The 14,423-nt window shown below is 40.0% G+C and overlaps 1 protein-coding gene across 1 annotated transcript in view; it reads left to right on the top strand.

Annotated features, from left to right (window-relative positions):
- LOC109389100 (supervillin-like) overlaps positions 1-14,423 on the top strand; it is a gene marked incomplete at its 3' end in the record, with an annotated part of 129,530 nt that overhangs the window by 77,366 nt on the left and 37,741 nt on the right. The window contains exons 4-6 of the mRNA XM_019654389.1: positions 1,305-1,362; positions 1,479-1,630; positions 4,500-5,175. Of these exons, the coding sequence (XP_019509934.1) occupies positions 1,305-1,362; positions 1,479-1,630; positions 4,500-5,175 (886 nt within the window). The remainder of the gene's footprint in view (positions 1-1,304; positions 1,363-1,478; positions 1,631-4,499; positions 5,176-14,423) is intronic.

Genomic DNA, 14,423 nt, shown 5'->3' on the forward strand with positions numbered 1-14,423 from the left:
AAAGTCACTCCAACTAAAAATTTAAAGTGGCTTTCATTTAAAAATAAATAAGTAAATAGAAACAAGGCTTGTGTCTCAGAACAGTCCAAGGGCAGTATAAAAGCTGTGTGTGTTTGGGGGCAGGGGTGGGGTGTGACTCATTACTAAAAATGACCGCTTTACAAAACCAAACGGACATTCACACAGCTGAAAATTAACTTCCATGGATTCATACCCCCTCTTGTGAGTTTCTTCTTTGACTCAGCCTTTCAAAAGGTTTGTGGGCCCTGGGGCTGTCCATGACTCCTCTCCCTCCTCCACCCCTCCTGGATCCGCTGTGGAGCCACTCAGATGAGCCGTCATGAATCCCCGTGATTGAGGAGGAGGCTAAAGAGAGACCTTTAGTATCTACAGAATTTGGCCATTTCTCCAAAGAAACAATTGTTGGGCATCTCAGTAATACCCTTGTAGTCAGTATCACATGAGACCCTCCCAACATCATCAGAACATTTATCTGGCCATCCAGTGTTGCTAGAATTACAGTAATTACTTTCTCCATCATCCACCTAAATTATAGCAGGGAAACAAGTGTTAACATTTCCTTCCGGAGAAAGCCTGGACAGGGAGGCTTAAGCACTGTGTTCATCGAGGCGCGCTACATTAGGTACTGTTGGTACTACACTCAGGTAGTTACAGATAATTATAGGTTAAATGATAAGGTTAAATAGGAGTGCTGCGTCATGATTGTTGTAGCATGTGACGGGCATGTGTGTGTGTGTGTGTGGCGGGGGGGAGGGCATGGTAGTAGTTTCTACTCTTGCAAATGTCAATTAAAACCTGAAAATATTTCCTAAACCTAATAACAGTGAAAACAGTCATTGGAAAAGAAAAAAACAAAAACAAAAGCAAAAAACAAACAAACAGAAAAAAGCAGTTATTGGGATATCTCCTTGCTAGACAGACCTTACTGGTTAGGCCTCATCTGACTCCCCTGGATGAAATATAACTTGCTTCTATCACTCTGTCCCTTACTCAACATGGTTTTACTTCTTAACCCAATCTAAGTTGTGTGTGTGTGTGTGTGTGTGTGTGTGTGTGTGTGTGTGTGTGTGTGTGTAAACACATGCCTCTCATTTGGCACCTGCCTTCCTCACTAGAAAACAATCTCAGGAAAGCAGAACTGCGTCAGTTTTGTGTACCACTGTTGCATGGGGAGCCAAGAACAGAAATAGGAGTTCAATAAATATACGTTACACAAATGAGTAAAATGAATGCATGACTACTAAATGCTAGACTATCTTCTTATTGACTTTGTTTTGTTTTAGTTGCAGAATTAAGAAAAATCTTTGAACCAAAGAGTAAAGAATTTTTAGACATGAAAAGGTAAGATAACTATTGTATGTAATTAGCAAGTAGAAAAGTTTGGTTAAAGAAGTATTCAGTTATCCCTTAGAATTGATTTCCATTGCCCACTGTGCCTTTTTTGGTGCCTCGCACAGAAAAGAAAGAATTGCCAGGCGCTTAGAAGGAATCGAAACGGACACCCAGCCCATCCTCTTACAGAGCTGCACCGGGTTGGTGACTCACCGGCTGCTGGAGGAAGACACGCCCAGATACATGCGAGCCACAGACCCAGCCAGTCCCCATATCGGTGAGCATCCCCTGGTGACCCCTGGTGAACAGCATCAGGCAGGCTGTCCCACAGAGCCTTTTCAATCTAGTGGTATTGGAAAATGAGCTAGTCTACACAAGTGAGTTGTGTGGATCTAATTATTTATTAAATACACGTATTTGTGAAAAACCGCAGCAACACTCAGCTCTGCCCTGCCTCAGGTATGGTCCCTCGGTATCACAGAGTGAGACACTGTGGGACAACTGATGCCCAGTCATTCCTCCCCCTAGCCTGGGACCCCTCAAAGGCATGGACTGTGTCTTCTCACCTTCAGGCCCTAGCTCAGGACCAGCTGGCTGTCAGAGGTCCTTAGTAAAAGTTTGTTTGGTAAAGGACTAAATGAGACATGTTTAAACAGAATGCCCAGGTGCCCAGCACGGGACTCGGCTGCTCTTAGGAAGGAATGTTAAGGGCATAGCTGGTCCTTAAATGATTAGGGTTCTCACTCTACCTGTTTATTGCATAAACATTCTATTTAAATCATTTTAATCTACGTAATTTTAAACGGATTGTATATTTATTTCATATTAAACACTATGTCAGACATGACTTAGCTTTTCCTTGATTACTCAGTCATTGTTAAGGGCATCAAATATTCAACTTGACCTTTGGAGAGGGTGACCCATACAGAGCTATTCTTCCCACCCCTGACCCTGACTCTGCAGCTCCGTGATGCTGCTTTTTATAGCCAGTGTTTTCTAGTTTCTTCCTCAGAGAGGGCTGCTGACCTCACTTCCTGATGTTATCAGTTTGCTTGTCTCTGTGGTTTCTGATCTTTTATGGCAAGAAAACTAGAGAACGAAGATTTTGTAATAAGATTCTGGAATAAAATGGCATTGAGAAAATGGGTTGTAGTGGAGTGGGGGAAGGGAACATGTTTCTCTTCTTACTTTACATTGAACACAAAAATTAGTTCTAATTCATTACATGATTCATTTTAAGAAAATGATTATAAACGTGGAGACATGGGTGAATATTTAATTCAAATTGAATATAGAAGGACTTTCGAAACAGAAACAGCTGTTGAAATCAGAGATGATCAGGTCAGTTGACTTGACTACATAACAATTAGCATCTGTACTTAAAGAAAATTTTACATGTAGACTTCACAAGAAAATTAAACAAGCAATTTTGAAAATATTTATGAATGAGAAAGGCTCATGTTTCTATAAAAATTTATACAAACCAATAAAAAAATTACACAATGAATCAATGGAATATAGAACAATAAGCTTGATCAGGTAGGTATTCCAGAGAAGAAAAAGATAATACAAATGGCTACTAAATAATTGAAAAGTGTATATAGTTTCTCCTAGTAATCAAAGGAAACTTTTCAAATTAACGCTCAATGTGTGTAAAGAGTATATATTGCAGAGTCAAGTGGAAATTGATGCAGATTTCATAGCAATTATTTTGACAATCTAGCATGTGTCTTAAAATAATGTACTTTCTGATGAAACAATTTTACGAGTCTATCTATTGGGATAGTAATCTGAAAATCAGACTGATTATAAGTTAGAAACAACTTAAATGCCCACTAATATGAGAAGAGTTAAATTAATTATGGATGCCTGCTGAATACAATATTATGAAGTCTTAAAAGAATGATGTCTTCAAAATAAGATTTCTAAATATAGAAAAATGTTTTATATAGAAATAAATGCTATATGAAATATGAATTATTTTATATAGAAAAAGAATAATATAATTATACAAAAGGCTAGAAGGAATATATAGCAATGTTTGGCAAATTATCAGTTTATTTATTATCAAGTATTATATATTAGTGATTACTGGCGCTTTGGGGTTTTACCTTTCTATGTTTTCATGTAGACATTTTCTTTTTTCTTTTTCTTTTTTTTTTAAAGATTTTATTGGGGAATCAGGAAGGGGAACAGACAAGTTGCTGTTGTTTTGTTCTTCAGTCTAGTTCTGGAGGATGTTGCTTCACTGGCCCAAGCTGGCACCATCATTGCGCTCTTCCTGGGCGAGGCAGATCAGTCGCCGGCCTCTGGAAAGCCGCTCACTGCGGCTACTGGCCTCTCACGCTGGCTGTTGGCTACACACGGTAGCCCATGGCAACCCACTGCCACAGGGGCTGCAGCCTACGCCGTCGCCAGCAACCCACAGCAGCCCAGCTCCAGGTTGAGCTATTGTTCAGCATCTTAGCTGTGGAGGGCAGTGTCACTGGCCCTCATATGTGGGATCCGAACTGAGGCCCTCTGGCACCCCAAGCCAGCTCTTAACCACTGTGCCACTCAGCAGGCCCCATAGTAGACATTTTCTACATCAAGCATGTGTGTGCTATAATTGGAAAAAGCCACTTCTGTTTTTAAAAAAACACACATAACAGCAACCTGGTGAATATTGACATGGGCCATTATTGTTATGGTTACTATCAGAGCCTGTGAAACCACAATCCCTCACTTGTCAAATTACAGCAGTTCAAATGATCTGTTATCTTTTCTAGAGGGCTCTGAACTTGTCCTCTGGCCTCACACATGAAATATTAAACTCAAAAACAAAAAAGTAAATCAGTAAGGGGACATAAGCACTGAGGAAGGCCTAAAGAGCTCTCAGAAGGGAGGGACTGAGCCTTATTTAGTTCAGCTTGTGCTTTCCGTGGTTTGCAGAGCCCATAGAACATTTGCAGCCTTTGGGTATTTCACTGCAGATCTCAGACCTCGTCAGCATCCCAGGTAAACCATGATAGCTAACTCACTGCACCTGTGTGAGAAACGGGGCCTTCCCAGCCTGGGCACTCAAGTGTGTATTGTGTATAAAATAGTATAGTAAATACGTGTCTTCCCTTAAATCTGTCTTTATTATCCATGTGATCTCCTTGTAGGCCGATCCAATGAAGAGGAAGAAACTTCTGATTCTTCCTTAGAAAAGCAGGCTCGGCCTAAACACAGCACGGAAACCTCAGGAGTCCATAGTGACTCATTCTGTAGTTCAGGTATCATGGACACCCAGGGTCTTGAGTCCAAAGCTGAAAGGATCGCGAGGTACAAAGCAGAGAGGAGACGGCAGCTGGCAGAAAAATATGGGCTAACTCTGGATTCTGAAGCAGACTCTGAATCTCTGTCTCGATACACCAAGTCCAGGAGGGAGCCCGAGGCTGTGGAGAAGAAGGGAGGAAAAAGTGACAGGCTGGCCGAGTCAGGCAAAGATTCGAGTTCTGCATACTCCAGGACTGAGATCCCGGGGCTCAGGACCAGTGTGGCTGAATCCCAGGACCATGCCCTCCATGGCAGGGATGGTGTGTCTGAGACGGAGGTGCTTCTCAACGTGGAAAACCAAAGACGAGGTCAACAGCTGAGTGCCATCGGGCAGCAGGCCCGTGACCTGCCCCCCGCGGTTGAGACGTCCTCATCCTTTCCCTTCTCCGGGCGAGACTGCTCCTTCAGTGAAGTGCCAAGGTCCCCAAAGCAAATGCACAGCGTGCCCCTCTCCTCGCCTCGGCAGCCAGCCTCCCCGAACCACTCTGGTGACCCCGCACTCCCCACTGAGGCACGATCCAGGTAAGCCTTCAGCCCGTGCTGACCGCCATTAACAGGGAAACCCCGTGTCTTCCCTTTGCCTGGAGGTGTCTTGGAATCTGCTCACTGCAGAAATAATAAGATACATGATTTTTTAATTTCTGCAACATCAAAATAGGTTCTGCCAAAGTAGGAAGGCTCAGTTCTGTTTTGTAATAACCTGAACAAGTGTCTTGGGGACACTTTCATAGACACCTTATTTTAGGACCCTTCTTTTTAATGTTTCTCACCTGCCTTTTAACAATTGTCTTTTGCTTTGTTTTTCTGTAATCATGCCCAAGACTTTTCGGTGATTGCTTTTGTTTCTGTCATTTGAAATCCCAAAGCAGAAGGACTATAACCAGTGGAAGGGTCTCAGTTTAGTGTATGAATTATGAGTACAATATACACTGAAAATAACTAACATATAGTTACGTAAGTATATCAACATGCTAAGAAAAGAGTTTTTTATGAGAATTCCTCATTCAAAGATCAGCCATTAAGATAAATTACTGTGTAATAGGATCGTCCAAAGACAAGAACAGCCCCTATTTGGAAAAATCAGAAAAGGTGTAAAGCCAGAAAGTTAAATATCAGAAGAGAATATATGTTTCTTTCTAAATTTAAATTTCTAAAGTTAAATGTAATAAATGTGATGACCATATTTAAAATGCAATTTTCTTAAATATCCTACATGAGGTTTGGAGTAATTGTCTAGGTAAAGTCATAAGTGTGTTTTTCAGCTCAAACATGTACTAGCTTCACAGGTGAATTGAGGGATGAAAACCTAAGATCAAGCAAATTTATTCTAAAAAAAAAAGATTTGGGAAATACTCCTATTTATTTCACGTTGGGACAGAGAAGTATATGTGGTCATTTTTAAGTAGCAATAATATATCTAAAGCAGATCATTTTAGTTGTTGAAGTTTATTGAGCCAAAGACTTGTCACTACTTACTTGATCATTCATATTAAAATATTTAGAGACAGCTCCGAAGATAATTTAATACTATAGATCCTGAGATTGTATTTTGAAGGCCTTTGTTAAACCTTTAAGCTTAACTGCATGCAATTTAGGCACTGTGACCTTTGTTTCATGTTTTGAAAGGGAAGTCTATTGTTTGGGCAATTTGCATTTCATAGAAGAAACCGTGGTTTTGGCTTAGTTCCTCTCTACCAAAGCAAATTCTTCATGTGTATTGTGAGCAGGACAAAGAAACCTAACATTCTGATTTAGAGAGAAAGAGATTTACAATTACCTGGGTTAAAAAATAATGAGGGATCTAATTTCTGGTTGCCATATTATGAAAACTGTTTAAGTTGTTATCTTGGCATTTAGGTTCGTCATCTAAATCCCATATAATTAGACTCTGAGTGATATTTTCAATCAGTTGTAATAATATCTAAAACTTTGTGGAGTATTCCAGGTAAAAAGATAGGATATTTAATAGTTTTGTGCGAGTTAAAATCTTATAAATATATATATGAAACTTAAAATCTTGAGCCATTTCTTTCTATGTTAGTTGAAGAGGCATATTACCTAGAAGTATTCTCAAGTCTAGCCTTAGCCTCACATTGCCTTACTTTCACGAAGGAACACTTAAAAGAATTAAGAAATTGTAATGGAGTTCTTGAGGAGGCACATTTTTTTTTAAGCCATTCAAGGTATACAATTCTATTTATAGGCAAAGAAACACAACTCACTTCATAGATAGAAAGAAAAGACCTGAAATATCTTTATATTTAAAAAAATGGAAAATAACGTATGACAGTATGACATTAAAAAATAATTAAGGTTCATGTTGTAATAACTCCAGTTCATCTTGTAAAGATGGATTTCAAAAGGATTAACATTCTGCTAGATGTCCTTTCTCTAGTGCCAGGTAATGCAGAAAGTGATTGTTGTCTGATTTCCATTTGCGGGGGAAAATGACAAAAAATACTTTGTGAACTAAAACAATAACCAAAGAAACCTGGGTTGCCCAATAACCAAATGTGAAAATAAGACCTCATCTATATGGAAATATAAACAAAAAGTTAAACAAGCTCAAAGGATGACACAAAAACCTCCGCAAATAACAAAACAATTTTTTTTTTTTTTTAGCTGAGCCACCCTGCCACCTGTTGGCAGTTCAGCGTCTGCTCAGCTCGGGCCAGGACTAGAACTGACGACCCTGTTGTTCAGAGCTCACACTCTTGAGTGAGCTCTTAACCAACTAAGCCACTCTGCCCGCCCCAAAACAATTTAATACTACATTTAATCATGGATTGTTCCATTATGAAAATAGAATATTTTTCTCACTGCTGTACTATGCACTCTGTCATCACCTAGTGACATCATACTCGTAGTGACAGAGTAGAGCAAAGACATCTCTCAACCCCCATTTCCAAATCCTGCAAAGCTCTATAAACTTAGAATTTCAAAAATTGTGTTTTCTGAGAGGTAGAGTTACTGAAGTGAACCATTCTCTAATAATTCAGCCACTGTGAATTTTAGAATAAAATTTAAAGTAATTGGAAGCCTATGCTTATTCAAATATTTAAAAATCTAAGCTCCTGCTACTATTAGATTTCTATCTTGCTACTAAGATTTCTATCTTGCATCTCAGTTCTTATTGAATTTGCTACTTTGCGCATCTCTTATTTTAAAAACAACAACAAAATGCTTCATATTGGTTACTTCTGTGAGTGGATAAACTCATACCCAAGCCCCACAGCTGCTATTTTCCTGAGCATCAGCTGTGACTCCCTGTTCTCAGTGAGCTATGCGACTGGCAAAGAGGAGAAGACACCTCATTTCCTCGTGGTGATCCACTCTAGAAAGCATCCGTTCTTTTTGTTTTTCATTACTGTGATCCTCACCACTCCTTCTCATTTAGCATATTATAACATTAGTGGCCAGAAAATGACTATGGTGGCGTCATGCAGAGCTCACGCTGACATTTTACTCGGGGACAACCGCCATTGCTAAAGGATGGTTTGGACAGGTCTCCCTGTGGCACCAGAGAGCAGTGGGTGGGCTCAGGAAGACAGACCAGGGCACCCTCCAGAATGGGCCTTTTCTGCAACACCGTGTCATGCAGACTGGGCAGCCTAAGAAGGAAAGGAACTTATGCTGTATGGACTGGTATAGTTTATTTCTGATTGCATTGGCTCATCTCGGAGAAGTTGGAGTCCAAAAACTGTCCACAGAGCCTCAAGTTCATCGTTTTAGTAGTTAATGGCTTATTAATTGCACTGATAGAAATGTCCACAAGAAAGTTATGCTGAGAGAGATAACTGCCTCTTGACCACGGGCACTCCCATCTCTTTCTTTGTCTCTCCGATGACAGGAAGCTTGTCTCGCCCTTGCTCCATGTCACAACAAAATGTCATGGAAAACAGAGACCTCTGAGGATCCAACTCTCCAAAAGGAGACCTCTAGGCTTATTCCAGTATCAGCCTGGAATCCTTTTCAGCATTCAGTCTCTGTACCACAAACGTCTGCTGTCCTCTCCCTGCTCTCCTAGCTTTGGCTGTTAACATATGCTTCACTTGTTCCCATTTTCTTTTCATTTTAGTCTGTTCTCACTGGCAAGTATCAATTTCTCTTCATTGAATTAAATATGGATATGTCACCCAAAATACTTGCTACTATGTCCTGAAAATTCAAATGTCTGTCGGATTTCAAATGCTGAATTCTTCTGTGTGTGTGCCCTTACACATCACACACCTGTGCCTGTACCCAAAGCAGTCATTAGCAGTTTTTCTAAACAAACAACTTTAAGCAAATAAATTGTTAATTTTAATCAGATGCCGAAGTTAATGGCCATTCTTCTTAAGCTGAATATATTTTATAACTAGAGCTGGACATCCACGGGGTGAAACTAATTTTACTGGGCTGGATTTGACTTTACTTAGGTAGCTGGAAGTACTTTTTATTCTGTTGGCTCTTAGGAGTTATAGAGTTAAAGTGTATCATTATATACTTAGGGACACAAACCAAGAACAACTCCTGCCCTCCATGACAACTGAGGGTGAGTTCTTATTTCCTGGTATAATTCTCTGCCAGCCAGTTGCCACATCATAAAAAAGGTTCCGTTACACTGAGGTCTTCATCTCATGGTCTTCTAATCCCCAGTAAACCTATAGTCTTCTCCCAGGGGAGGTAACCTCTGCCCTATGGGTCTTGCTCACCCCAAGACTCCACAAAATAGATACCCCATCATATAGAATTTTAAATTCTTAGAAACCAAAGTAACCCTGGAGATTATTTAGTTTAAAAACCTATTTTATACACAAAGAAACTAAAAATTAAAAGAACTTAAGTAACTCGACTAAGACCACATAGCTACTTTGACCAAACTAAATTTATTGTCTGTCATCTATTCATTCATTCAAGTTCTCAGAGTATAATTATACTTTGCTTTTGCTATTTATGTCAGTTCTATTTGCTATCATAGTGGAAAAGAGAGCTGCTGTTTTTGCCTTTTGAAAGTCAGAAGATTTAGGAAAGATTAGGAGTATTATAGGAACAGTTTATGTGGATTTACATAAGGTATTTAAAAGCCTTACCCTCATAAGCAAAAGGAAAACTTGTAGTCTGAGAGGATTCAAGCTCAGTAGGTATCCATCGCCTGTCCATACTTCATAGGTATTGATTTGTGGGTTAATTTCAGCTCTAAGGTAGTTTAGTTAATCATTGAAGACAATTTTATTGAGCCATTGAGCCTTCTATTGCCAGGCACTGTGCTTCCAGCTGGGCATATCATTAAAAAAAAAAAAAAAGTGTGGGAACGAACTACAACACAAGAGGGTAAATAGGTTCTAGGGGCCAAGGCTGGTTGCCATGGGAATGCCAAGGTGATGTAGTATTACTTCTTCCCATAGTTGAACCAAGTCCTTAAGGATGTGGTGACTTTGCAGGACTGGAGGGGAGGCTGCCCCAGGTAAGAAAGTGCAAGATGTCCATTGTAAACCTAGAAGGAAAGGGATGCAATGAGGCTGAGAGCCAGGTGGGGACCAATTCCGAAGCACCTCGGATGACACAACAAGGCATTTGGCCTTTGCCTCATGGACAATGGGAAGTGCCTGTAGGATTTTAGAACAAGGACGATTGATTATGTACCTTAGAAAAATCAGTCTGGAGGGTTGGTCTGAAGGAAAGTTGATTCCAGTCATGGAGACCTCTGACGTGGTGATTGCAGTTACCCAGACATGAGATAATGAAGTCTCTGGCTCCAAGTTAAACTTTGCCATTAACCCGGTCCTATTTGGCATGTCATTAGATCACCTGGAAGATAGCGATGATAGGGTGATCAGATTTTTGGAAGAGAGGTTGTAAATAAGTTTGGTGACATAAAGAGAGAAACGGATGAGAGGGACAGAGCAGGAAGAGACCCAAGGGGAAGGATGAGAGAGAGAGAAGACGAAATGGGAGCACATGTACCTGGAACCATGCTCGGAAACTAACAAGATGAAATTTAATAAGCTCTGTATTTAGAGGGGAAAAAAAATCAGTGTTACAAGTTCAGGATTGGGGAAACCTGATTTAACAGCAGCTCATGGGAAACAGACCTAGGACTTTTAGTTGACAGCAAGTTCTTTATGTGACTGCCAAAATGGCTACTCCAGTCTTGGGGTACATTAATGAAGGTGAACTGTCAATAGCACAGATGGTCCTGGTCCACCTGCGTTCTGAAGGGTCAGATTACATCTGGGCATCTCATTCTAATTGAGCTGTTGACAAACGAGAGCATGTCCAGTGAGGCTACCTGCCCATCTGCCCTGCTTCCTTGACCTTTCCAAGTTTTTGTAAACCTCGCCCTGTCTTAATAGAAAATGGAATCATTTTTGGAGTCTCTTACACAGTCTCTCATACTTAGACTCTCAAACCAGTCTGTTCTTCTCATTATCAGATTGTCATTTTCCCAGCGCAGTTAGAACACTGAAGCTTGGCTTGGCATAGGGAGCCCTAACGTTATCAGTCTGGCTTCTCGTTGGTGATGATTCTGCCAGGAGGGAAAGGAGGAGAAAACCATCATGAACCAAGTCAGTTTTAGGTGTCTCACAAATGCATGTCTTAGGAAGAAGGACGTTCAAATGCTCCACATCCCACAAGGCTGACGTACCCAGAGAGGGATTTTAGCAGTTTCGCCAGGATTCCCCCAAACCATGAGTGGCACGATGAATTTGGTATTATGCCAATCTGTAAGATCGGTAAGGATGATCTCAATGACAGCATCCCTTTAATCGAAGCCTTACCAGAAGCGCAGATACCTCATCTTAGTCATTTTCTTATCACCTTCCCTGCTACTGCCCAGCATCTAGCATATACCGAGTGGCTCAATAAATCATTTTGAAATGAATATGCTGCTGTTTCTGTTTTCTTAAAGTGTCAGCAAACTATAGCAAACTATATAGTGCTCCTAGAAAGAGCCAGTCGGCAAACCATTTATCAGCCCATGATATATAAGGGACTTGTGCCCAAATGTGAACCATGGGTTGTTCCCTTCATCAACATAGTCATGCTATGAAGAAAATGTCAGCTGCACTAAACAGCAGGCTAGTGATGTTCACTTTCATTGTGGTGCAAGCCTTTTATCTAATCACAGACCAGTGACACCGATCAGCAGAACACGCTTTGAGTTGCTCTTGTTTATGCTATAAAGCTTTTCCCACTTTGAGGTTAGAGTTCTTGTATTATGGCCTTCAGTCCATGTGCTCATAAATATTATTAAACTGTGAGTGGGAATCGCAATAAGTGAGCACAAAACACCATTGGCTGCTTTTGAGGGCTGGTGAACTCAGCCTCCAGCCCTGGAAGGCTGCTTCTAGGCGCGTCTCATGATTAAGGCAGTTGAATCCCTGGATTGCTTTGTTGTAAGAAGGGTCCTTAGAATCCAAGCAGGAGACATGGAACCCCAAATCCAGCTGGGAACCAGAAACTGGGTCCATTTCAGAGACCGTCCATGACAGCGCCCTCCTCAGACTCCAGCACTTTCTCAGACGGTTCTGTCTGCCTGCACATACCTTCTGCCACCAGCCTTTCCTGGCTGATGTTGCAGCATTTTGGCGTTCAGTACTGATATTAGCGCAGCAAGATGAAAGAAATTGGTTATCTCACATGTTTATCCTGCTTCTGCCCCAAGAAGACTCTGAATTTCTACCTTTTCATTATTCACAAAAGTCCTCACTCTATAATTCAACAGTGACATATTTTTTTTAATTTACGTATAATATACATCAAAATGCACATAGTTTAGGGATGCAAGTTGGTGAGTTTTGGGAAATGTCGAACCTATATCCCAGTCAAGATAGAAAAGGTTTCCATCCCCCCTGAGCCCCTGTCCACCAACATTGATTCTTGCCTCCACTTAGGTGTTGTAGCTTGGTTGTATCATATACTTAACTCATTATATTGTATAAAACAAATCCTTCCCACTGTTCATTTTTTAACCAAGACTTAATTATGAAAAATAGTTAAGCATAACATGATGGAACACTGGATAAAATAATAGCATCTCTGCAAAATTTAAAGGAATAAACAGAAAAGAACTCAAGGCATCATTGCCTTTATTCAGATGTGGTTTTCCTTTTCATATTTTTAAAAACTCGCCTGCTATCATACTACTTCTCCAAATCAATGCCAGAAATCAATGTATCTTTAAGAAAAGATACATTTTTTTCCATCTGAGTTTGGGCATCCCTCAGGCACTGTGCTGTATTATAATCAAACTGTGCTCCATAGTGGAAAACTTGGCCCAAATGCTTCCATTACGTTCCGTAGTTTTGAGGTGCTTGTGAATTAGGCAGCTCAGCTCTGTACTTTGATTCACCATTTTTGAGAGCTAAGGCATGCTTTTAATCAGCGTCCAGAGGAAGAATTTGGCTTCCTTACTAATGTAAACACTGAAAGAGCCCACTCTGGGCTCTTCTTAGTTCTTAACTCAGGTTTCTAGGTCTCTTTGGGCTTTGGGGAGAAAATTTGTTGGAAAGAAAGAAAAAAAGATCCAAAATAGATTTTGTGGAATCGGCTGTGTGTGGCCCACGTATAATAACTGACTTTTCATTTATTAATTTTTCTTGCTTTTAAAAGATGAAAAAATATTTGAATTTAAAAATCCCATTAACTGCAGAAAACATCTGTGCCAAAGTAAATCCTTGAACTCCGACTCCTGTCTTGATCAATTATGAAGACTGAATTATAGTTTTTAGAAGGCTTAAGATTTTTTTAGTATTGTTTCTATTGAAGTGTAATTTACATACAGTAAATGCACCCTTTTTAGTGAAATTCTGTGAATTTTGACAAATATGTAAAGTTGTGTAACTGCCACAAAAATCAAGATACGTAACAGTTCTGTCAGCCCCCAAAATTCCCTTGTGTGCCTTAGTCATCAACGCCGCCCTCCACCAGGTCCTCACAACCCGTTACCCATTTTCTGTGCTATAATTTTAGAGTTTCGATATATAAAATCAAATTCCTTGAGTATTTTGTTTTTGGCAATTCAAAAGAAGTTACATAAAATTTTCATGAAATTACTTAAAATCATAGGAAAAATGTTAATGTTAACTGTTTATAATATTCTCAATTAAAAAATCCATCTTAAGTGGTTGTAATGTAAATGTACAAGGTAGTTTATACAGAGTTGATTTTTTAACCTCAGATTTCCTGGTGAATACTCAAAACACAATGAAGTCAGGTATGCATGCTAAAATTATTTTCCCTGATGCTGGTATGACACATGTGTCATAGCCAACACACGAATATTTATTGATGAACAGTTGATATTTAGCTATTATGATATTAAGGCTTCAAAATGCCTGTGAATGTGGGAATTAGGTGTCATGTCACATTATTATTTTGTTCAGCCAAAGGATGGGGGCAGCCAAGAGATCAGTCCAGCTGAAATAGTCTCTTGGTTCTCAGAGGATTTGTAATTCCTCCCACATAACATCCAGTACACCTGTTCTCAGTTTATTGCTCCCATGAATTTTCTCATTTCCAAATGGTTGAATCTTACACTTGTCTTCCACTATAGAATGCTTTGGTGGGGGAAGGAAACAAAATTTCATCCACCTTGCCAATTCTGAGCCCCAGTATCTCCCTCCCACCCCAACCTTCACCCAACACCCCTAAACAGCAAGTGGCCTGTGAGCCAAATTGCTCTTCACTGCCGGACTCTTTTTTTTTTTTTTAATTTATTTATTTATTGTTAGTTTCAGGTGTACAGAACAATGCAATAGTTACCCTTTTCACCCTCACAAAGTAAC

Source organism: Hipposideros armiger, unplaced genomic scaffold, assembly GCF_001890085.2.
Source record: "Hipposideros armiger isolate ML-2016 unplaced genomic scaffold, ASM189008v1 scaffold_221, whole genome shotgun sequence".
In the NCBI taxonomy this organism is placed as follows: domain Eukaryota; kingdom Metazoa; phylum Chordata; class Mammalia; order Chiroptera; family Hipposideridae; genus Hipposideros; species Hipposideros armiger.